Source organism: Mus caroli, unplaced genomic scaffold, assembly GCF_978045245.1.
Source record: "Mus caroli unplaced genomic scaffold, Mus_caroli_1 scaffold_10, whole genome shotgun sequence".
Lineage (NCBI taxonomy): Eukaryota > Metazoa > Chordata > Mammalia > Rodentia > Muridae > Mus > Mus caroli.
In genome coordinates this window covers 61,896,818-61,923,801 of record NW_028227265.1, presented here as the reverse complement: position 1 = coordinate 61,923,801, position 26,984 = coordinate 61,896,818, and the positions used below count along the sequence as shown (strand labels likewise).

Genomic DNA, 26,984 nt, shown 5'->3' with positions numbered 1-26,984 from the left:
CAAGGAACATTTTTGTCTCCCACATACAACTACATGAAACCACTTGTTTCTATGTCCGGTAGAGAAATGGCCACTCAGACACATCTGCTCTGAATGGTAAAGAGTCCCACTAACCAGATGTGAGTCTCTCTCTCTCTTAGCTGTCCACTGGACAAAGATTAACATTCTTGGAGACCTCTGCTCATCTGTGAGTACACAGATCTTTATTTAGAAGGCAGTTCCATACTATCTCCATTTAGCAAAACTACAGTAGTAGGCTTGCTTTGGAGCCCATTAGCTACCCAGCAATAAGTTTTCTTGGCCAGTTTGCCATACCAGTTATGGGTTTCTTCCTGTGAAGCAGAGAAAAGTGGTTAATTCCGTATTCTCATGCCATACTCTTAACTGGACAGAACGTTAGAGTGCTCAGTCATAAATGGAACACACATACACATACAAAGATAAATAGATTGATGGATGGATGGATGGATGGATGGATGGATGGATGGATAGATGGATGGATGGGCGGACGGACAGATTTGTAGTCAATATTTCATAGTATCTGTAGCTGTGGTTGACTGTACAAGACGGAGCCAATCGACATTCTAGAATGGATTGGGAGGTGATTGCAAGCCCCTACCCCTAGCTGAGAAGGTAGCTGCTAAGGGAAGAAGAGTCAGTTTTCATTAGGAGTGGAGTCCCTGGTAGGTTAATTATCAAGTGGATGGCCCTATGTATATGTGCTTATGAAAAGTACTAATGGGACTCAGTAGGCGCTACTAAAATAAACAAGATAAATAAATAAGAGATGAAGAACATTGGGGTGGAAGATCTGGAAAGAGTTTAAGTAGGTAAAGAAAGGTATGGTGAATATAATTTTTAAAACACTGAATATGAATTTCTCGATGAATAATTAAAAATTTAAAAATTTAAGAGAAAAGGATTATCACTGCACAGCAGCTACTAAAAAATAAATACCATAATTAATACAATACCTATATCATTGCAGATCTCACTGCAACACAGGATTCTAGAATGACAGTAAACACATGTGATAAGAGATTGATGATATGATAATAATGAAGATATGATGGTTTGCAGGATATAAATCTTGTCTCAATAATCAACTACAGTCTCTACTATGAGAGATCCCAATGTCAGTTGCTTAAAATATTGAAAAGTTTATTTGCTCTGTGCATGGGAAGTTGGGGGCAGAACTCAGTGAGACTAAAGGCCTGAGTATGGTACAACTGCAGGCTAGGGCATCTGGGCGTTCCTGTCTATGCTTCTCTCCAGCAGTTGTCTTAGATGTCCTTCCTTTCCTGGAGACACACAACCTCTGAAGACCCACAATTACTGCAGTCTCACTTCTCTGCATTGTGACATCACACAAGTAATCTCAGAGATCAAAAGCAGGAGACACATCCCTCCCCTTTGATGAGTGCATACAATACACTGCATCTCTGACTTAAAAAAACCCACAAACCACACAAAGCGAAACTGCAATAACATAAAGGAAAGGAAAAGGAAAAAGATAAAGGCATAGGTCATGGAGGATGAGGTGCCGTTCCTTGATAACATATCATATCTCATGCCAACAAAAGTTGAAAATGAAAACGTGACAGGTGCAACCAGGCTCACACTATCCAATCAGGATTCCTTTCAATTGAGAAAGACAATAAGTAAAGAGAACTAACAAGACACCATGGAATCTCTTACTACTTCTAAACATTAAACTACATTTAAAAAATTAATACGAATTAGTTACCAAGTAAACTGTTATGGGGAAATGTAAAATTCTCAAAATTGAAAAGTTCTATGTTTCAGTACTTTCAAAATGTCAAATATTCTATCATAACTTTCTAGAATAGATAAATATTAGACTTGGAACATCAATAGCTGAAAAATAAAGCAGATAGATGAATGTTATAGCACTTCAAGTCCTATAGACAAGCAGCTTTCTCCCTCCTGCTGCAAAGCTCAGTGCTGTAGAAGGCTACCCTGTTGTGCTTTGAGAAAACAGTGGCATTACTCATATTCAACCTTTGCCAAAGAATGGGTGACAGATGGGTGTACATAGTGGAGACATGATGAGATTATTCCTAAAACCATGATGATGGTATTCCTAAAATACCAACTCTGTTGAACCTGGACAAAACTTTCTCTGAAAAAGAGGCGGCCTAGTACACAAAGTGTAGGTGAATGCTCCACGCCAGTGTCTGCTACGCAGTTTCTGTTTATTGTTATTCTTCCCACTCTCTAATAGCAAGGTAATATTAATCTTCAGCTGATTTGTAGTAGCACTGTACCTCAGTAGTGCACAGGAGTCTACAAACTCAGTTAGGACAAAATAAGGAACTCCAAGTCCAATTATGGAGAATGACAGAAACAAAGGAAAATGATTTCTAACAAAACCATACAAGAGACCAAGAGAGACTACACAGGATCCAAAACCAAATGAGAGATACTGGGCAATCCATTCCCCATGCTCCCACCACCACAGCATACAAGCTGTTTTGTTCTGTTTTTAAATATAGATCATAACTATAGCCATAGGAGTAAGTAATGGTCAAAATTCTGGAAAAATAATTACTGCTATTAATAGTCTAGATAAATCTTGATATTGATGACCATTAGTCCTAGCACATAAGGAAAATGTAGAAAGATCACTCACTAACCCTAGAGTGAATATTAGTTCTAATCTACTGTCCTTAATAAATTACTTAATCCTTTAAATATCAAATTTCTTTCTCTATAAAAAGTAGATAAAATATTTCCAAGTACTTTTATATTAAATATAAGCCATATATGATTTTGATATTTATACACAATAAAGCAACTGAGCAATTGCATGGTTTCTATGCATTCTAAGAATAAAATGACTATTTAGAATGTCTTCAAAGTTCTCTCTAGATTTAAGTTTTGTCTGTGAATATAAATGTCAACAAAAAAAAAGAGGCTCATGAATTCCCACTCTGATGTTTTTGAGGGTGTTATATCAGTATTTCTAAAACTGAAATCAAAAGCTTCCAAAAAACAGCAACATCAATACAAAGGCTTTCTGTATTACAAAACCAACAGTCTGCCTAAGATGAAGACTTAAAATTCCTTTTTATCTGGCCTCAAAGAGACTGTTCTTTACTCTCCTGAATCCAGTCATTTAAAAGGTGATACAGACAGAGCATAGGACCACACTAACTTAGCATACAGTCAGAAATGATGGCTGAGATGCTCACAGTACTTATTCGCAATCATGCACTGAGCTGGTGAACAAAAACAACTTATTCTTAGCTTTTACACTATTAGTCCTACAAACCCCTGAAGCTAAAGTAATCACACAGAAGGTCTACAACTCCCATTTCCCCCACAGTTTGGAATGAATAAGACAGACTCTGAGAAACACATTCACAGAGAGCTTAGACTCAGGGAATCTCTCAGGAGGCTCTGTGAGAGCACATAGATCAGTAGATACCAAGGATCATTCTTTGAAGGTTTGTCCAGTGATAGACAGCCAGAAAGGTCCTATTTGGGTGAACTGAGCAAACAATCATCAGAATAAGAAAACTATGTTTAAGAGACCTATTTGGTAAATTTAACAAACACCACCTTAAAAAATCATTTAAAACATATAAGTAATAGTTATTTATAATTAGAATATAAATTGTTTTATGGCAAATTGCTTTAGAAATTTTTTAACCGAGAAAGATAATTATTACAAATTTGAGAGTACCATACAGATAAATTTTGTACTCTCTCTAACTTTATATTGTTTTATAACTTTTCTATCTCTCCTATATACCTAATACATCCTAGCTTTCAGAAGCATACAGCTTTTAAAATCATACGAAATTCTACAAGGTTCAGTTCATTTCTTTCTCAAAATTTTCAGATGTAGAATCTAATTTTCTGCTCTTACTGATTTTAACTAAGACATAACGAGCAGGTACAGGATTCCTCTATTCCATCTGTGACCAAGAGGAACTGCTTGTAAATGTCTTTTCCATTTACAGATGGGAACGACTTCAAGCTATTTTTTGCTTGATTTAAAAAGTGTTAATCAATGTGAGACCAAGGAAAGTGTAATGGATCAAGAATTGGGAGGTACAAATTCTTGAACTAGGATCATAGGAGAAAAAAAACAAACAAACCAGAAAATCCATAATCAAAGGTTAATTCTATACGCCTGTACCATATAACACTAACATTTTCTAATACTAGTGCTGGGCATCTTTGCAGGTTCAAAGTGTCCTGAAGAGGGGAATCCCAAAGAGTGGGAATGAGAACCAATACTTTCTTGTTTGTTTGTTTGTCTGTCTGCCTGTCTGTTTTAGATGCTGTATATTGAACCCAAGGACTTGCATGTGCTAGGATGCCCTCTACAACTAAGCTTTATCCTAGCTCACTAATGGATCCTTGCACAAGACAATTCTTTCTGCCTCTGAAACCCATTTTTTTCCTGCTTATCAAATGAGACAATTCAGTAAGATCATTTTTAAATGTAACTTTTAACTCTTCTCTTTTCTAGTTGGTTAACATCCTAGTTGGACAGAGTAACTTGTGTCTGTGTGTATGTGTGTGTATGTGTGGGTGTGTGAGTGTGTGTGTGCGCACGTGCGCGTGTGTGTGCGTGCACGTGCACGCATGCGTGTGTTTGTTAAATGTTTTACTAAATATATTTGCTTTTCTGAGATTAATATTTATATTTATATATGTGTGTATATATATATATATTTAAATCCACAAAATAAATATAAGGTCTGCATTTTATTTAATACTTTAAAATGACCTGAAATGTGAATTCCATCATAGGATAAAAGGAATAAAGGCCCAAAGTAGTATCTAACTCTCAGAATCAACATCTGTGTTGATATGCTAGTCACTGAAAAACAATTACCCTGAGAGTCATAAGTACCATACAAGTCAAGGGCTCAGAAACCTGACCATGTTCCATAGGTACCATTTTTTACCTGCTTAGAGTATTAAAAATTTCCAAACAAAAGCAAGTTATACTGAAAAGCCAAAACTCCCTCATTCTCTCCCCAGAAAAATAAATCACATCCCATAGAAAATTCCAATATTTTTCATCAAAAATTTCATCTTGTAATATTTTCAAAGATAAAGCTACTTAAAGAGGTTTCGTTTTTGTTGTTTTTCTTTCTATTTTTAGACAGGCATTAAGCACTGATGTATCATAAAGTGTTTGGAGCTTGGCCCAAAAGCTTATTTCTCCTAGTGATTAAACTATTTATTAAACACATTTTTTGCTCAATAATAAAATAAATTTGAATGACATATTTGAAAAATCAGGAAATTTTCAGGTGAATGAAACTTTATGATAAATATCTTTAAGAAAGGATGATTAATTAAACAATAATTCAAATTAGAAACTCTGCTTAGCTAAAATTGGAAGCAAAAATGCATGATTCTCTCAGAAGATTTAAAAACTTTAGATAATTAACGAATCTTTGTAGAAGAAGAGTAAATATACAAGAAAATGGGTGTTCCTATGCTAATTATTAGTTCTAGACTGGTTGAAATACCAAGAGTATTTAAAGAAACACAGGGCTGGGCAAACCTGGAAAAGTTCAAATATAAATACAGTGTATTTTTAATGCTACAATGAACCAGAAACTATCCTTAAACATCTGTGCCTTATTATAGGTCTGGAAATGAAAGAATGAATTATATGCTTTGAAATCCATTTCTTAATTTACATTTTTGTATGAATGCATGTCTAGAGGCCTACAGATAATAGGCCACATGTATCTTTTATTAGTAATAAACAGAGCTCTAGAATTCTAGCATACTTTTAGTGGTAGATTATAAGGCAATTTTAACTTATTGTAAATCAATTTAAATTACACATGTATGGTTATGTGGAAATAAATCCATGCCACAATGTTGAATAATGAAATTCAGCTAATTAAACCTACTCTTATGGTAAGAACATTTTTTTAATTTGTTCAGCCTTTCGGTTAAAGTCAAGTGTAGTAGCTGTTATTCACTTAAAGCAAGTATGTTTAAAGGATATTTTAAAAATTAAGTGAAAATGGCACAAGAGTTGTCTTTAGAAAGTTAGTAGTTCTTTCCAGAAGCACTGAAGTAATCACAGAGAGTGCATTAGCAAATGAGAATAACTCATGCTTGGCGATGGCCTTGTTCATGAGCAAGCTCGCATGCAAGAGTTTGCAGACCGCCTGCAAGATAGACATTATCAAGCAAACATTAGATGAACAACCTGCAGAGAGGTTGACAGCCCAAGCGGCAGCTGCTGTACAGGATTTTTTTTCCTTGAGCCAGCTCCTTCCCAGGAGAACAGGGCTTTTCCCACCTCCTGTTCCCACCTTTGGTTTCCAAATGGCCTACAACACTAGACAGTGAATTGTTCCTATACTGACAGTCTTTGCTGTACCAACTCAGCCTGGATGGTCATCACAATGATTTTAATAGCACTGAGCTCTGACAATCAATGCCTTCCCTGTCTCCCCAGAATCTGACTCCAGTTCAATCCCCCTTGTTTTTCACTTCATTTCTTGTCAATTCTGACAGTTTGCGGTGACCTTTTCTAGCTACAGAGATGGAAACATCATGGTGTTGCATTTGTAAATTTTGCAAATAGAATATAGCATACCATCAGTCTTGTTCTCCCTGGGTCATTCAGCAGTCAGATGATCACACTCTATGACAACAGAGACTGTCTGAGAGACCCTGAAAAAAGTCTCAAGTCCTTTCTTTGTGAGCCTAACCTTGATAATTCCTCAGTGTTCTTATCTAAAAATGTAAGAGACACCAATCTATCCAGATAGTCTTTCAAGATTCTCTATATTTCGAATAAAACAGATCTTACATTCCTAACATTAGCACACTGGCCCCTAGCAAGGCAACTGTCCCAGGGAACAAGAACACATCTTCCATCACCACCACACCCAACTGTCCGCGCCCCACAACTACGGTCTGTTCCTGCTAACTTCACCTGAACATCTCTTCTGAAAAGCAAATACAACATGCCCACCCCTCCCAGCTGACATCAGGCCTCTCTTTGGATCTCATGTAGGTCCTCCAAGTATGAATTCACTTGGGTGCCTCCTGAAAAGAACAAAATGTTTCAGCTCCAGAAAGACACCTGCACACCGCTAAGAATGAGGCACAGAAGTTTAAAATTTCCACATCTATATGGGGGAGAATTAGATAATGTTTTCTGCTGTTTCTTAAATCCTACAAAACAGAACATTAAGCAGGTATATTCTAGCATGAGTGCAGCCAGGGGAAATGAGACCTAATTGTGAGTTAGGGACTGATTATGAGATGTACTGATTCTAAGACCAGCGGAGTTGTTATAATTTAACCTAAGCAAAGCTCACTTAGAACAGGCAGCCATATATATTATTATTCCAGCAAGTCAAAACTAGAACTATTTCTCCAAAAACAAACCAAGGTGAGTCCAAACTCAAAAGCAACTGAGTCGGCCACACAGACTAGAAGCAGTGAATGTAGGAGGCCAGGCATAGTAAGTATTCTAGCACTTAAAGAAATCAGAACATGGCAGACACTGACAACATAACAGACCACCACACTTCTGTAAAAATAAAAATGTGTGTTGTTCTAAAATGTACTTATTTACAAATATACTTCTGTATAAAATCACCCTGTAGCAGCCGCCCTGTGATGATCCTACTAAATTCAGGCTCGTGCTGTTGCTCAGACAGGATATTACCACAGTGTGCCCCCAAATTGCTATACATCTTATTTTTAGCTTATAGTTTATAGATTATATTACCATTTGAGGCTTTTTTCTCAAGATTTAATCATTATGATTACATTAGAATTATCTATTTCTAACTAGATTATAAAACCTATGAGCTTTTATTTATATCCCACAAAGATAAAGACCTACTCTCTTTATTCTCTCATATAAGATTTTACAGCTGAGAATTACAGATAGAGGATTAAGTAAGTTTCCTAAATTAAGACTCATGTTTCAGAGAACTGTACATCACATCACTAGACATCAGTGGCTAGCAACAAACTGAGGCATATCATCATTCCATAACAATGGACAACAAGTCCACAGACTCAGAGGTTAGCAGGACCCTTTATATTACAAACAAGACTCTGTACAGTTACTTTTATTTGATGATTACCATTAATAGAATATTTCTTCAAAAGCTGCTATGTACATTTTTTCTATATACTTTATGAAAAACACATTTTCAAACATTTACCTTTAAAAGTGCAAGTTACATCTTCATTTTTTAAAATAAATGATTTTCTCAGTCTGTCACATTAAATTGGTCTTTTAGAGAAATGAACAGCCATACTGCAAACATTTTTTTTTCCATTTGAGCAGGGTTACTGCACTTTATTAAATATATGTCATACCAGTGTACGATTGACTACAGAAATCTAAAGTATTCTCTAATTATTAAAACACTGTAGTACCTTAGAGATGGAAACCTCACCATCATTAGTGGTATTAGAGTGTCCTCAAGGTTCGTACACATACATTTTATAGAAGAGATGTCATTCTATATTTAATGCTATTTTACAGCTTTCTTCACATTTATTCCTGTAAAATAACAGCATGCGGATGTTTTAATAAAACCATTATTGTTTGGTTAAACAAACACTGGGGGTCGCATAGGTTTTTGATACTTGATCTTCATGGCTAGCTCTTAAATATTATTAATTCCCAATTAACAAGTAAATGGGTAAAGAGAAGTTAGTTGCCCAAGGTCACAGAATTAGTTAAATATCATTGGTGTGGTTAGAATACAAGCACTTGTGAAGGTGAACAAACTTAAGGCTGCCTCTTTGGTATGACAGACATCTGTGTGTGAGGCCATGCCAGTTCATGAGTATCAGCACAAAGGATACTATGTGAGGTTTGAACAGTGTAGTATTTATTTGGTTGTCTGAATAAAATAGAATATGCCCCATTTTTCAGTGGGCTAATTCCATTTTTTTTTTTTGCTAAAACAAGTAATAGTGCAATCTATGCCCTTGTACACTCTTTGCACATTTCACTACCCAGTATATTTTCATTTTTTTTTTCAAATAATTCCTGATTTTCAAAAATGCTGTTTACAAAGAGTTCTGATACATGTTCACTTAGCCTCTACCTAATGTTCACATATTACATAATCAAGTATAATTATTGAACACTGACAGTGTATTATTGATTAAACTATAAACCTTATTTAAATCACACAAGCTTTATGATCACTGACCTTTTCTATTCTAGAATGTCCACGTTTCTAGAAACATAGAGCAATGTTCCTGGAGTGTATCACTCATTCATAGTTGGCTCGTGGTTTCTTGTGCTTATAGTGAAGTCAGATATTTGGGGAAGGATGCAGGGAAATGAGATCTTCAGAGATGTCTTGGTGGCACTATGTCTTAGAGCAATGCTGTAAGCCTTGAGTGACTCACCAAGATGGTACCCATTAGGTGTCTATACCAAAAAGTTATTATTTTCTCTTAGAAAATTAATATCCCAAGAGAAATATTTTTGGCTACGAGAATATTTTGTTTCTCCAGCTTCTACCTATTACTTCTGGGGCCCACTGATGGGCCTGTAAATGATAATTACTGTGATGTCTAGTGGTGGATTTTTTGTACATTCATTATTAAATCTTTTCGTAATGAATAAACTGTCCCAATCCCATCACTTATTTTTCCATGGATATTTATTTTATTCTGTGGGCATTATCTCAGGACTATCACTTTCTTCCTTAAACTGTCCCAGTGTGGGTTCTTAGGAGTTCCTCTGGATTGGCCTGATCTCCTAGCAGCCCTTTTTCCTTGCTTTCTGTACTTCCTTACTTTCTGGCAATGCAAGAGGTCTTACTTCAAATTGTGTTTCCTTTGCTCCAGTACTAGATCCAATGACTACTCCAGCATACCATAGTTCCTTTCTAGTGAACTATATTTAAAACTGAGGACTGGATGTTAACCCTATTCACTGCTACCAAGCGTAAGTGACTGATTCTAGGTCTTCTTAATAGGCAAGGCTAAGAAACATATAACACCCAGAAACCTGTGCCTATAGAACCATCTACATACATGCACATAGGCATCAAAAACTATGAATTAAATCATAAACATCCTGCCATGTGGTGCCATGAGGGTCATTTGCCCTAACTTCCCTCTAGAACAGAAACCACACAGTTCTTTTCACTACAAATATAGTGCCTATTGTTCAATTCCTATATATACATACCAGAATAGTTTCTAAATGCTAGTTCCCATCCCTTAGAAAAAACAACTAGAGGTTGATGAATCTGTGTTGAGGTTTGCTTTCACCTATTAGCATCCATTAAAATACTACTTTTCCAAAGCTGCATAATTTTACACTGAAACATTTCTCAATATAATCATAAATTATTATGTCTAAAATGTAGATAAATCTATTGTTACTGTTCTTATTTTCATTTTAAACAGCCCCTATAACCTAATTGGTTTAATCTGCTAACCTATATTATAGTATGGTATAGGTTGTATATGGTATGGTATATGTCCAGCCAAAGAGCTATCAACTTATTTAGCAAATAAATCAAAAAGACACACTCTATTGGGACCAAGGAATAAGTCTGTATACGAGTACAGATATTATTCACGGCATGTGTGCATCTATGCATGTGTATGGTGTGTGTGTGTGTGTGTGTGTGTGTGTGTGTGTGTGTTAATGTGCAGGATTGGCCTTTAAATGGTGGTACCTCCATTTTCAAAATAACATGATTACAAAAATAAAGTACTTGTAAAATTGATTTTCAAGACTGAATGGCTTATCAAACACAAGTACTCTATTTCTTAATTTTTTTGGTCTTTATACACACACACACACACACACACACACACACACATATACATACACAGTATTTGGACACCAGCTTAAGTAGTATTAACAACATTTGCTAGACTACAGTAGGGAGGATCTTCCAAGTAAGCTTTGAATTAAGTGGAAGAGTGGAAGAGAAGAAAATGAAGAAATTATTTTTTTATTTAATTTAATGTTTTTTTTTTCACATTTTTCTCACTGACCACTCCTGGTCACCCCCTCCCAAAATCCTTCCTCCATCCGCCTCCCCTTCTCCTCTGAGCTAGTGGGAGTTTCCCTGTGTACCCTCCCACCTGGGACTTCAAGTCTCTGTGAGGCTAGGTGCTTCCTCTCCCACTGAGGCCAGACAAGGCAGTCAGCTAGATGAACAAATCCCACGGACAGGGAATAGCTTTTGGGACAACCCCTGCTCTGGTTATTCAGGACCCACATAAAGAGCAAGCTGCACGTCTGCTAGATGTGTGCTGGGGGCCTAGGTCCAGCCCGTGTATGTTAACTGGTTGGTTTAGTTTCATTCTTTAAAAAGGACATTTTTCCAGAGAAACTGACTGAGTGGATACGCAAAGACATATATTCTGACAATCGGAACTGCTGTGGAAATAAGAGCATACAAGATATGACAAAGATGTTTAAGAGCTTCCAGAAAATGCATCTTAACACTGGAGAGCAGCAAAGGAGCAGGGGAAGGACAGATTTAGAAACAGAAGGCTGATCTTCCAGTACAAAGTGCAATGCTTACATCAAGATGTCAGTCGAGATGAAGGCGGGACAGTGACCAGAGACTGTCCCCCACAATGAGGAATTGTGCTTCCTTTGCAGGAGCCGATGGGCTGAGTTAACTCTGCTAGGAAGGATTTAGCACTGACTCACACAGCCGAGAAATATCTATTTCTCTTCTCACCATCATGAAAAAGCCAGAGGGAATGAGTTTCCTTCATGGGCCTGTGATCACATGGCCAATATCATTCCAGATTTGAGTGGAAGGTGGGAAGAGAAGGAAGGAAAACAAACACTGGTGAGAGACGTGAAGTAAGCCTGGGGAAGACTAAGAATATCTGCCAGCAAAGGAAAGCGAAATTGATGGTGCCCAGTGAAAGACCCCTTGGCTTCCTGCCACCATAGCCTCCCTTTTCTCCCTACTTCTCATACCCAGCTTCTAAAGAGGACCACCTAGCTATGCTGATTTCAATATTTTAGATCTTACACATATACACTTTGAAGTTTTAATAACACCTGTCCACACTTACACTGTATATTTAAAAGGAAGGCAAGAAGTATTCTCTAACTTTTTGTATAGATACATATCTTTCAAAACAAAAATGTATGTGCCGGGCAACGTCCACAGAAGACTTCTTCTTTAATATAGATTATCTACAAAACACTGAGTGACATAGCTGTGACTTTTAAATAGACAAATGGGAGGTGCCACATGGCTACAGGATCTTCCCCAGTCTGTGACTGTACAGTTGACCACTAGTTGTACTCAAGAGAGAGGTCCTGTAGACAATAATGTAAGAGTGTCACAGTTTTATGTAATATCACATTCCTTGGATTATAGACTGGGAGTTTCTAGAAATGTAGAAATATGGAAATAGATTTTTATACTTTCAAGTGTAATTCTACAAAGTTCTAACAGTCAATGTGAAGGTGGTACCAAAAAAAAAAAAATCTCAGCATAAAACCGCCCTAGTCTATTTAAAAATAGTACAACTATGCCCAGCAAATGATAACAAACTTTTTGACATTTCTATTTTATACTTTGATCTAAAATAAAATTCTGACTTCATGTTACACTGGCCTGAACAATCTCATTGTAAATAATAACACACTGAAAATGTATTCATGTGGAAGGGCTGTTCTGACTGTATCACACACTGTTGCCCAGCTTCTCTCCACACTGGGATTCTGAGTCTCAGCCCCAATCAAAAATACCTCCTGTTCTGGAAACAGAGTATCCATCAGGATTGTCTTCCAAAGGACAACTACATTCTGCCTGTAGAAAGTGACTTCCCAGGGTGTTTCTGTTTGGCCTGAAAGCCCTCAGCAACATGTAATGGATATGCATATCACATACAACACACACACACACACATTCTCTCCCTGTCTGTCTCTGTCTCTGTCTCTCTCTCTCTGTCTGTCTCTCCCCACCCTGCTCTCACCTGCTCTTTTAATCCAATACTTATCTAAACAGGGGCGGTTACGTCTTGGTAGGTGGAATTTAGGCTGCTAAGCAACTGACCTTAATTCAGAAAATGTACCCTGAATAATACAGGTTGACTCAATGTAATCATACAAGTCCTTCACCAACACAACTGACAACAGTCCCTCAGTATGAGCCAGAAGCGGAAAACCTGAGGAAGGAGGAGGCAGAAGATAGGTTTGTAGGGGTCATGGACAGGGTTATCAGATAGATATGAAAAGTCTTAACACTTGGCTAATTGCTGCTGGATTTCAAGGTGGATGAAGAAAAGAACGGTCAACTAGAGAAAATGAGAAGACTCCTGGCAAATAACCAGAAACAAAACTAGGGCCTCGGTCTACAACCACATGGGCTTGATCATGTGAAAAGTTTAAATGAACTTGGAAGTGAACCATCTTTACGGCTCCTACAAGGAAATACTGTCCTGCTTGAAGCTTGATTTCTGTACCAGGGAAGCTAAAGCAGCAAAAGCAGCTATGTCGACACCCATCCCTGACCTAAGAACGACATCAGAAGTCCACAGTATTTCACATCACACACTCACAGCACTTTGTTTAAATGGAAACAAGGAATTAATCTACCCACTTTGAATTACATCCTACTTAGCAGCTCAAATTGCTGTGGCAGTCTCTGAGAATTACACAGCAAGAGACTTACACTTGAGGAGAGGGATGAGAAGGGACTTTCTCACAAGTGACATTTGCCCTAAAATCTATTAATGGTAGCATTTTAGGAAGTTTCTAGATACCCAGGAAATTCCAGTCATCACATGCCTGAAGAAAGCCATTAGTTTTTTGTTTGATGTTGCTTACCTGTTTTCACCATCATACATTGGTTTTGGCCACTCAAGAACTTCAATTAGCATGATCAACGTGTAAAGCCCGAGAAAGGTGTACAGCATCAGTCTGTTCTTTTTTACATTCACACGGTTCTCTTTTATTGAAACTACCATACCTCATCTGTTGGTGACATCTGGGTGATTTCTAATTTGGAACTACTGCTAACAAAGTTGCTCTGGTTATTATTATAATATTTCCTTTCATATCTTTTGAATGGAATCAACTATACAAGGTATGTTTACTTTGGTGTCAAATTGCAAGACCTTTCTCCAAGATGCACTGCTTTTATATGCTGTCATTTGAGTAGGGATATTTTTGATTCTTATTTTTCTTTCCTTATCCCAGGGATTTCAATGGATGGCCAGGTCTGAAAAATATTATACCTGATTAAAAATTCCTCAGTGCAGAACTCATGTCTTACTCATCTTTGCTTCACCCAATATATTTAGTATACCTTTTATTAAAGAGAGAACTTGTAAATCCTATTAAATTTCATCTGACTTTAGATAGATAAAGCAAGTCTAGTAACACTGCTTTGGATAAAGACACATTCTGTGCATAATTTTGAGTAGCACATTACCTAATTTCTTTTATCATGTATTCTCTCAGACTCTAAACTACATGAGGGCATGATGTGTACCTGTCCCATAAGGACTGTGCTCCTCAACTGAGACATGGAAGTTAATGGGGAAATAAGAACAATCCTTTTAAAAACCTTATTTGATTATTTTAATACAAAAATAATACACAAGGCTATATTGTGGGACAGTTCCAGTATATGGCACTTACAGTTTAATGGACTACAGATAACGCTGAGAACTGTAACCATCTCAAGTGTGTTTTTAAAATTAAATTGCTGATTTGGCCTAGGAAGCTAGCTGACGCTCTCTCTCTCTCTCTCTCTCTCTCTCTCTCTCTCTCTCTCTCTCTCTCTGTGTGTGTGTGTGTGTGTGTGTATGTGTGTGTGTGTACCATGATATACAAGGCACAGTATCAATCATTAAGAAGGGTAATAGGAAATACGTTCTTCTTATCAAACAACATGGTCTCAAAAATATTTTTCTTTTCAAAACCTTTGCCTAGGGTTATTCCATAAAACTAAAACTTGAAATGAAGTTACTCCCTTAAGATAATACTTTGAGTAAACAATTTATGTTTTGTAAACAAAACAAATAATAATTTACCTATTTTTTCATTCTAATGAAATATTTACTTCAAGAATTAAATAATCTTACAATGAGGTGACTTGCCTTAGCAACAAGATCTGAATTGGCTTTCCTTTACAGCATTCTTTTAAGTGGCAATGATATCCAAAGAGATAACATGTTTTGTCTTTCTAGGGAAAACCTTGAAGGTACGGAAATCCTTGTGGCTAGGAGACAGTGGAGGGCAATAGAATGAATGTGTCCATTTGACAAATAGGACACTGAAAGGGAAGATTCATTAGAGACTTCCTCAAAGCTTCCTCCCTGAGGACTGGCTTTCATGGTACCCCATGTAAACTACCAAGAAAGGAAAGCAAACATCATTCTTAGCCAGCTATGACAGCTATGAGCTCAGAGACCAGCATGGCACAATAATCCCAAGGTTACAATAGTGCCGTGCATACTTTTGAGGTAACCACCAACTCTCTAATTGGCTCTAAGGCCCACTCAACAAGAGAAAATCATGCCTAGTATGGGAAACCTAGTCAGCTACCTAGGGCAAGTGATGTTATGGAATTTTGCAGTGAGCCTACAACTGCCACCTTACTAAACCCGTCATAATCCTTATGACGTATAAATCATTCTACGTATTTATCTTTATACGCACAGATAACTATAGTTCTCAGACTTCATCAAGGAAACATCTATTTGCAACAGACTGAGCCTACTATAGAAAACTACACCAACCAAAATGCAGATCAAACTGATAGGTCTTCAACACACTTCCGACACCCAGGGCTCAGGGACTACTGCAGAAGAGTAAGCAAAAGAATTGTAAAACTTGTGCGGACCAGGAAGTTCTCTGTAGAATCTGTCTCCTAGAAAGGTCAGAAATGCTAAACGTCCATGAAGTTTCATCAGCCCACTTGCCTAAACAAGACCTGAACATTGATGACAATAACAGACATATCAAGATGGAAGAGGAAAAGCTACAACCATCTCTAGTTACAGGCAAACAGATAATGCTGAGAGAAGAAATGTTCTTCCCTAGGAAAGGGACCTCCAGTTAGTCAGCCAATGTCAAGTAGGCAGCTTAGTCATCTCCCCACTCCTCTCTCTCTCTCTCTTTGTGTGTGTGTGTGTGTGTGTGTGTGTGTGTGTGTGTGTGTGTGTGTGTAATACAGGTAACATTGCATGGACTTCTGAGCAGTTGTATGTATATATCTAGCAACATAACAAGTAGAGAAAAAAATGAATTAGATAACAAGAGGTATACAAGGGAAGGAATGGAAAGATAAAAGAGAAGGAGAACATGATATAATTATATAGTAATTCAAAAAATATTTTGCAAACAATTCCATGAAAGGAATGGATGAATGTGGCTTTCGGTGTTTCTGAGAAAGCAACATTTTAGAGAAAACAGAAGGGGGAAATGAGAAGGAAGAAGCCTCCTTCTGCCTATGGACACTTTGAAGGAAGAGCAGATCAAACAGTCAGTCTTGGCATCCATGTGGTGTTGATTCCGACCAGCCATCCCACCCATAGATACACAGTGCGACAATCAAGCACCCTACATAAACTATTGAGCATTTCTGCATGGCATTCACATATCTTCTTTCAAGTTTCCAGCCATCTCTTTATGCCTTATAATAACAAATGTGATATAGATGCTAGAGCAATAATTGTTTTACTATTTAGAGCACAACAGGGGGAAAGTCTGTATATGTTCAAGGCAAATTTAATTTCCCTACCAAATATTTTTAATCTATTCCTGGCTTAATATGCAACGTTGTCTATAACTACCAAGAGGAGCCAAACATGGACAGAGAATGAAAGTTAAAGCATGATTTGGAGAAATCAATAATAATTTATTCTGTGTTAACTGGTTTTCTGATTGAAGCTCATTTCTTTTAATGCAACAAATCTTTATAAAATAGCTTTTTTGGCAATTTTTCCAAACCTATTTCACACTCCCATCTCCTAATGAGCCTAAGCAAACAGCACCACAGTTCTCATGACTCATCACATCCATTATCTTGTAGCAAGAGGATATAGCCGCTGTCTGAGAAGCTTTGCAAAACTATAATGGTTCCAATTTGAGACCTACTACCCTTCAAAGGTTCTGTTTTATGTTCGCATCATTATCAAATTACTTCTTGCTACCAACATATAACTGACATGCATACTTCCTCTACATCAATCTTTCTAATTCTGAAAAATAATTGATTTTTCAGGTTGTGTTGATTTTTCAGGTTGTGGCATGGTGGTATGACTAACCTCAGCACTTGGCTGAAAAGGATTCCTAAATTTGAGGTCAGCCTAGGCTATACAGAGTGTAGAGAGAACAACAATACCAACCAATCAGAACCCCTTGCAGAGCTCCCAGGGACTAAACCACCAAACAAAGCGTACACATGGAGGAAAACATGGCTCCAGCCACATACGTAGCAGAGGATGTCAATGCCGGGCATCAGTGGGAGAAGAGGCCCTTGTCCTGTGAAGGCTCCCCCAATGTAGAGGAATTCGGGGGTGGGGAGGCAAGAGTGGGTGGGTGAGCAGGGGAATACCCTCATAGAAGCAGGAGGAGACAGATGGGATAGTGGGTTTTGGGAGGGGGACCAGGAAAGGGGATAGCATTTGAGATGTAAATAAATAAAATATCCAAATAAATGAATGAATAAATAAATAAATAAATAAATAAATAAATAAATAAATAAATAAATGTGAGGCCCTGCCTCAAATAAATCTATTTCTGAAAAATGACTTCACCTTAAACATTAAGAACTAAACACTTTCACATTTAGTTTGTCTTAGAAGATGTCATTGGATATGATTATTATTTTGGCAATGAAACACTACTCTCAGATGCACTTAGGCTACTCTCCAGTTTCAGTTACTTGTATCCACCAGAGTTACACATTGATGTGTTTATGATGCCAATGAAAGAGATTAGGCCAGGGCTGGAGCTGTAGCACAGTGGGATAGAGTGCTTCCTGGCATACTCAGGGAGAGGAACGAAGAGGGAGGGGAGAAGGAAAGTCAGAAGAAAGGAGGGAAGGAGGAAGAAGTCAAGAAAGGAAGGGAGGAGGGAAGGAGAGATGATTAAAATGATTATTATTTGTTCTCAGGTTTCTGAGTCTGTTTCACGCCACTGATCTGCACGGGATGAGGTTATCACTATGACCATAAACCAGCCTTCCTTTGTGAGCTACTCTTGTTGTAGCTAAGGATTCCTCTACACTGAAATGTGTTCCATCCTTCCTTAATGAATAAACGATAACACAAGTATTTTGCTGGTTAGCTCAGCCTTGTAGACCTTCATTCTCCGAGATCTCCCAGGCCCATTGGGTAAATCATAAGCCAACAGACAAGTTTATAGTTTCAGTGTGAGATTGGCTTTCAGTAAGACTCTTCACGTATGAGAGAAACGGCAACAGATAACTTGGAGGGTAGGCTTACAATGTTTTAAGAATGCTCCAAGCATACCAACATTCAAAATTGTGTGGAGGCAACTAGAGTACGAAACCTTGTAGTGCTTCTTTGTAGCCAAATTAAATAACTAGAATCTGCCTGAGAATCACTACTAGTCCGTTACAGGACAGTTAACTAGAATCTGCCTGAGAATCACTACTAGCCCGTTACAGGACAGTTAACTAAGGGTTACTACCACCCCCACTCAAAGTTTCCTTTTGGTGAAAAAAGAATCTGTCTGCACTCTTTACGCAGCATTTGTTCTGCCCTACTGTTCTAACAGGCTTCTTCTGCAGAGGGCTTTTTATTTAATAAGTATACCATGATTTGCAGATTTTCAGCTACTTCAAGGACTCATCCTCACTCTCATCTCCATCTTTCGTTCGAGGTCTGAGCCATACAAAAGGCGTCATCATTATCTTGTCCATGATGGTCTCAGGCCTGAAGGCAGCAGCGTGCTTCCAGACTTCCGTGGAGAGAAGGCAGAAACAGAAACATGCCTTTCATCCCACAGCTCAGCTTGATTTGCCACACTGAAAAGAGGCAGCAAACGTCTGTATTTTGAGCCATCACCTTTAATGCTGTCTCTAGAAAAGCTCACTACCACAGCTTTTTGTTTCAAAGGTTCTCCTCCTTATACTAGCACAAGCTTCGAAAGCCCTTTCCTCCATAGATACTGTTGCTACCAGGTTTACATGACCTTCTCTTTGAGAGCTCACCTACTCCAGGCAGCAGTTGATGCTCTTTTTATAGCTCTACTTAAATACCACCCATAAGTTCCTATTTTCAACTACATACTCCGGATATAACTCAGATCAAGCAGTTTTGAGAATTCACTTCTGGCTTTTCATTTATAAAAAGTATAGACCTGTTTCAGACTGAGGCCCCCTTCTTCCTCTGCTTCAGTCTTCCCGGGCATGAGCTTTTGAAATTGCTGCTATAAAAAGAGCAGCTTTCTTAGATTTAGCTCTGAACATTTGCTGGCTTTATTATTTGTGCATGCTTCTTTCTCTAAACCAGTAGCATAGGAGAAAAAGAAATTTAAGAGCTATGATTTGAGTTTACAAGAGCTAAGCCAGTGTTAAGAACACTCATCACTAACACTGAATGAATCCCTACCATTTTCCAGTTTATCTTCTGCCAAGTCACATTCTGCTTTAAAAGCATCACTTGAGAAAGTTTGAGCACAACAGGGAAATTGAGTTTACATTTTTGGTGCAGGAATGAAAGGGCAAGGAAGAGGCTGGGCAGTAGATACAACATACTTAATGGGCCCACATGACAAACACAACAGCCATAGGCACAGGACAGATGCTTTATTTATTATGGCACAAATAAATAAAATGAACATTAAGACCCCTCCCCCAAGATTCTATCACAGGTGACATCATTAGCAACTCTTAAACACACTTAGGGCCCAGGACTTCATACCCTAGGAGGAAACCTCGAGCATGACAGATGTAATGATATACATTACATCTTAATCCCTCTATTCACTCTGAGGGGTGGGTGCCATGACCACATGCTATGCACTGAAGCTGAGCAGTCCTAGACATGTTCCAGGTGCAACATCCTGCTCTCCAGATTCTACACTGCTTATCTCAAACTCTGCCAGGAAGCATTCTGATGTCAGCACACTGCAAAGACAGAATTCTATTTTTCCTACTTGTTTCCACTTCATTTGATTAGAACACAGTAAGAAAAGAATGAGGGATTCTAAGCAGACAATCCAGCAACAGGAGCTCAAACAAGAGGCTCAAAATTGTACTTCATATACACAGCTCAACACTGCTGACACTGGTCTCTGAGCCAGAGCTTCTCCCTGGAAAGCTGATCGATCAGTCGGTCGAGGTCGAGAGCTACCCCTTTCACTGTGTGCTTCCTCAAGAGTTCCCAGCAACATCCTGAAGAGTGGTAGGTTCACATTGCTGTCCATCTTTTAATTCTTTAAAATAATCCCCATCGTATTTTTGTTTTAAAGACTGAATTTACTTCTGCATAGCTCCCAAATATCTAAACACACATTTTTCTTCATAAAAAGGAAAATCAGAAAAGCAGGGACTACTAAACCCATATGTCTTTATATCCTAAGTTAGCCAGGTTTATTATAAGCCAATGACTTTCATTGTTTTTCATATTGCTAGTTATCTCTGAGCTAGTTACATGATAGTCAATACTGTGAAAGAATCACAAAACACAGTAAAATTTCATTAAGGCAATATTAATATAATTCCTAATCTGACTCAATAGCGAGAGATGACCTCCTTTTTTCTTTTAGAGAACTTGCTCGTTACTTTTTCAAGCTTGGAGTTAGGAGACATAATGCATTCCTTGTACTTTTCTATAGTTCTATGCAATATTCGCGTTTGTAAAAGAATACAGCATCTCAAGTAACAGGATTAATAAAATATGGTCCCATTCATATTTCCCCAATTATACTTGCATTAATTCTTTGATTATCATACAATCAAATACAAAGGAGGAAGGGCAATCACATGCAGAGGTGAAAAAAAAAGTGTGTTGTGGGAGAGACCTCATGCTGCTTTCGGTCAAGCTTCAGCTAGGAACCAGAGGAAGACTGGTAGGATGACTGTCACTGCCATGTTTGCAGCATTTCCCCTGCTGAGTGCAGCAGATGAGATGTCCAGATAGAGATTTGGAAGTAAGCCAGTCTGGCTTTGCTCTTACTTTTTCTAGAAGGATCCCTATAGTTCTTTTTGTTCACTCTATGAAAACGGATCCTTTGTGGAGTTTGAACTTATAAAATTTTATCTCTGACTTTTCAGACTATTTTTGAGTTCTTTTTGTTTACCCTTACTTACATTCACAACGAAATAAAAAGCTAAGGGTTATAAACCTGCATTGCACAATTTTATATTCTCTAATTATGTTTCATTCTTGCCCAACAAAATGCAATAGTCCTTGTCTAACACTCATTTTTCTTTGTTGACCTCTGAACAACTTTCTGCCCAAATTTTTAATTGTATTATCTCCTTAAGAATACCAAATGAGAAATTACATTTAAAACAAAATATGTATCTGTAAAGCATCCAGCCAACAAAGGAATAGATACAGGGAGCCTATGTAGCTTTGGAAGATTCTTCTAATGGGATATTGCCTAAACTCTGTCCTTGGAGAGAGCAATAAAAATTGCATTTAATTAATAAATTTAGTAAGAATCTACTCAAATAAATCTGTAATAATTTAAATTCAGTGTTATCTTTCCTTGAGGAAATAAAGCATCTGAACAACCCTGAATCAAACATCTAGACTGTAAGGGGTAGAAAATGAAGCTAATATTTTGAACAGAAAATAAGGCTTCTAGGTATATATTAAAATCTCATCTCAAGCACTACCTTCTTTGGAGAAGCTAAATAATCTACTATGTCAGGCTGTTTTCCTGCATCTAACTTTCTTCACTCTGGATTATGGATGCTATAACTTTTATTCAAAATAACCTAAAGAAAATTTTTATTTGCTGGAACAGTCAAATCCCTTGTTGGGCTATTTAAGAAATAGCTGGAGCTTAAAAGACCACTGTAGACAGGGCCTAATTGTCATCTCTCCTGTCAGCAAAGGAGAAGGAAAAACAGAGCAAAATTTTATACATTTTCAGAACTTAACAGAGGTAGACTTATTTCTCTTACATACAGAGGTTACGTATAAGGTTTTTCTTAATCTTATCTAATTCGATAGAAAACAAGGCTATATACTTTCATTTTAATATCAGAGAACTGTTCATATGAAGGCCCAACTTGTTCCTCAGCAGTTTGTGGTCTCCAAGGACAGGTCGACATCTGTTTTCAGAATCCTTTCTACCTGGTGAACACGCGCTGGACCTTTGTAAAACGTTGCCCATTGTGCAACCCCACAGAACCAGATCCAGGTATAAATCTTACTCTGGTCCAAAGAAATTTAAACAGGAAGAATCTAAATGTAACTTCTGACACAGAGATTTATAAACAAGGCCAATGTGAAACAACAAAACACCCAGTTCAATAAAGTAGATTAAAGCAATTCTCATCATTAATACAGTAAGTCAGAGTTTCATAAAAAGTGTATTCAAAGCTCTATGTTCACTCTCATCACAAATGTCAGAATGTCATCAATACCCATCATTTCACAGATTGAAAACAGAATTACTCAAACACTGGTGAGATAATAACAGGCATTTTGTGTTTATTTGTATAGCATACACGCAATTGGAGTTTTCTCCCCAACTTAAAAAGATAAAAGATAGTTCAAAATTAAAGGGAAAAAAAAGCAGAATATCAAAGAATTTTAAAAGGGTGAAAGAGAGGGGAGGAGGAAAGAAAGGAGGAAGAGAAGATGGGGAGAGGATGAATACTCAATCATGAAATAAAGCCACACTGCTCTCAAGAAAACCTTCCCTAAGCTAAAAGCGACAGTAAAACGCATTCTTAGCATACTAAAACAAAGAAGTTATCATGCTGGGAGAATGGCGAAGGGCTACTCTAAAGGAAATCCACATTTCACATAACAGTCCACACTGAGTGCCACTACTGTGTCCAGCCACTAGCCCAATTATTTGGTTACCCAAATAACAAGTGAGCACCCCCACCACTATCTGGATTACATATATACAAGGAACCCTACATGAACTGAGCAATAACAAGTTTTTAAAAACAGGCCCTGGTTCAAGGGACTTCAAGGGATGGAAGTACTTGGAAGAGACTGGAGAGAAGGGGAAAATGTAATTATATTTTAATTTTAAAAATCTTTTTATAGTAAATCAAAACAACTGTTCCTAAATTTTTCACCATGTGACTTTTCAAGTTGGTTGCATTAAGTCCATTGTGTTCTAGAGTATGATAGTATGAATGTAATACCTTCTGTAGTTTTCCAAACTGTGGCAAACTTCTACCCTTTCTTTATATATTACACAGGACTGATGATGTGGCTTGGCAGTGTGGCCCGAGCTTAGCATGCACATAAAATAGACTAGAAGTTACATAAAATACAATGACAGTCACCTCTCTCCACAAGCACATTTCCATCTCACAGAATATTCACATATGCTACCATTCTTAGGCAATCTTCCAGAGTGACTGATTCTAAAAAAAAGCTATGTGTACCACATTTTAAAGGAAACACTAGGATTGAAGGGAGATCTGTAAAAAACACATTCTCAACATATATTTCTTGTATGCCACTTCTAAAATACTCATATTTCACAGTTATTGTTATTCATATTTGATCAAATACATCTGACTGATAATGCTGTAAAAATCTACAAATGGCAAAGTTGATTTTGTCTCCTGAAAAGCAGTCTGATAAAAACATGATGATGCTACCCAATAATAAAGACAACTGCAGTTCCCTCACTTTACAGTCACCTGGAATTTAATCTGTTCCCAGAGGTAGATGAGTAGCTCTGTGACTGAGGAAGTCTACAATGCGTGCTTTTAAAGTAACTATCCCCTGTGGCACAAAAACCATTCACTAACTAATAGTCTCACCACCTATCCCATATCTCCTTGTTTTCTCTGGATTACTTACTGTGATGCAGACTGTCAGAAATTATTACCTTAGAAACCTTTGCTATCTGAAGCACCCAAACCAAGGCTCAATAGAAATAAAAAGCAAAACAAAAAGCTTATAAACTTAAGCAACGATCAGGGTCAACTTGCAGTCAATATGAACATAAGTAGGTCTGAAAGTCAATACACCTATGCTTACTTTCAGAAGATCCTTGGAGAAATCCCCACCTTCATTTACTCCTTGGAGATTTGTAATGAACTCCTGGCAAGTCATCTTCTTCCCAATATTCTGGAAAAGAGAAAAATATCGTAATATATTACAGAATTAAGATTAATTCTATACAATGCAGCAAAACAGAGTTAGTAAATGATGTGGTTTTTAACATGCATGCTTGTCCGTGCATGTATGTGTATGTGTGTGTCACACAATAAAATTTTAGCATAAAAAAGTAAGATAGTTTATTATTCTTGTTAAATTGTCATATTATATAAATCACAAAGTTACATCAAATCATTATTTTAACTTAGACAAAATCTGCAAAATGATGCAGCCTTTATACAGGTGGTATATAATACAGTGTAAACTTAAAGCATGGATTAAAATGCCACTTCTGAGCTGAATTATACTTGTTTTATGTCCTTACACTCTGACAAGTACACGTGAAGGAGCTCAGATTTATTCACTTTGAAGCTAACAGGTTATCTTATGTACCAGCAGAGAAAATAACTCTAGAGTAAGACAAACAGGAATTCATGCTTACATTAACAGAAAGAGCCAAAATGTTAACACTATTTGAATCAGCTTCCTGAACTACAGTAGGATCAGATGACACCTATATACATGGTGACTGCTTTTATAATGAGCCTCTAGGCCTCAGGAAAGGGGACTTATGATAATGTACAAAATTATATCTGCCCCTTCCACCTGAAGAGAGGCATTGCCTCCATCTTCCAATGTAATAAGCAAACCTCAGTAGGGCTCCAAAGTTACTTTATCTTTCAAAGCTGCTCACTTGAGAAATCTTGGAAAGATACAGAAGGACCAGAAGTGTTCTGTCCCATGCAGGGCAGGGACACAGACCATAGAGCGCTGGGCACAGGGGTGTAGCATCTCTGGCAATGTGCAGTGTAAATGAACAAAGGGTACAGTGACAATCACTTGTCTACACAGCCAAGTTTTACAACTAATGGTATGATTTCCAACGCTATTTTACTAATTCATAAATGGCAGGTGTGATTTGAACCATAGTAGTTTAATTATTCAAGCCGCATGCTCTCCATGATAAAGAGTCCAAGTCCTTCCTTCACTGGTAGTTTTACACCAGTGCATATATAGAAGCCCAAGTTCCAGAACACACTGCTTTTCTTCAGAGTAATTTCGATTGCACATTCCCTGTGTTCTACTCTCTAAGACTCATCCCACCCAGGCTATCTAAATATTTACAGTAAAAGTGCTAAAATTGTTGTATCAAAACTCTTACCTCTTCTATCAGCAAGTAGGCACAGATTTCTTATGAAAGACTGGATGTAGAGATTGACACTAAGAACAAGCCTTGCCAATCAAACTTATTCAGGTTATTTCCAATGAATAATGCCTGAATTTCTGAAGATTTGATGATTTTTTTTATTTAAAGCCCAGAAAGGAAATTTAATATTAAAATATGCTTTGCACTGGTGTAATGAAAATGAGAAAAACTCTATTTTCATAATCCTTTCTTAGTCAACCAAGATACCTAAAGGTATGATAAATCATTTCAACATGATTTAGTAAGGTCCTCTTACGTTCCAAGAACATAAGAAAAAAATGAATAATCACATGTCATTTAAAATATTTTTAACAAAAATATTTAAAGACTCAATTTAATCACTAGCCACACAAAAATGTGACAAAAATTCTCCTAAATGAAAATTTCATATTCTTTTTTGAATTTGACCATAATTTGACTTCTAATAAACTGTTAATAATTATTACTAAGTATAAACCATCATAAAATATAGAACATGTAAAATTTTATTTTTCATTTCATGTTACTGTTTTTATTGCAAAAAAAAGAAATAATGATCCAGAAAAAAAGAATTCCTCAAAGCATAAAAACAGAACACATGAGTAAACTTTGCAGAAAAGCACACCAAAGCTTTAAGTTCAAGGAGAAATAAATGAAGTAAAATCTGATTCATTTGGTGGATTTTTGGCAAAGGATTGTGGGAACCTTCTGGAAATGATTCACCACTAAGGTGGCTGATAATGAGATTTTTAATAAAATCTCAAAGCTAACATGACTTTGGAGGAAGTTGGTTCCAGCTTTTATGGAAGACTCTGAGGGGTTTAAGATATCAATGAAGTGCTAGGAATAGCAAAAGAAGTGGAATTAGAAATAGAGTCCAAAAGACAGGACTGATTTTTTATAATCAGGACAGAACCATGTGTGGTGGTGGTGTTAATATGCTTGGCCCAACGAAGTGGCACTATTAAGGAGGTATGGCCTTATTGGAGGAAGTGTATCACTGTTTAGGCAAGCTTTGAAATCCTATGTTCAAGCTCCACCTAGAGTGGAAGGTAATTTCCTCCTTGCTGCCTGAGGGAGACCGATTTCTCATAGTTACCATCATATCAAGATGCTGAATTCGGCTTTTCCAGTATCGTGTCTGCCTGGATGCTGCCATTCTTCCCCACCATGATAATACTAGACTGAAACTCTAAAATTGTAATCCAAGCCCAATTAATGTTTTCCTTTATAAGCATTGCTTTGGTCATGGTGTCTCCTCACACAATGAAAGCACTAAGACACCATGCAAACAACAAAGATCTAGACTACAGTATTGCAGACAGTCAGTGACAGGGTACTCCAGCTTCATCCTGCTGTTATGATAAACCACTCTGACAAAAAGCAAGCTATGGAAAGAAAAGGTTTACTCTGTTTATTCTTCCAGTTAAATGTCAATTATTGAGGGAAGTCAGTGCAAAACTCAGGGAAGAAACCTGATCAAATACTGTGGAGGAAGACAGCTTCC

The 26,984-nt window shown here is 37.3% G+C and overlaps 1 protein-coding gene across 10 annotated transcripts in view; it reads right to left on the bottom strand.

Moving 5' to 3' along the window:
* Psd3 (pleckstrin and Sec7 domain containing 3) overlaps positions 1–26,984 on the bottom strand; it is a 527,712-nt gene that overhangs the window by 158,405 nt on the left and 342,323 nt on the right. For 7 of the 10 annotated variants that reach the window (XM_029480436.2, XM_029480439.2, XM_085843937.1 and 4 more), the window contains one exon: positions 24,172–24,262. In XM_029480436.2, the coding sequence (XP_029336296.1) occupies positions 24,172–24,262 (91 nt within the window). The remainder of the gene's footprint in view (positions 1–24,171; positions 24,263–26,984) is intronic. The other 3 variants (XM_029480437.2, XM_085843935.1, XM_021169304.3) reach the window with 1 other exon arrangement.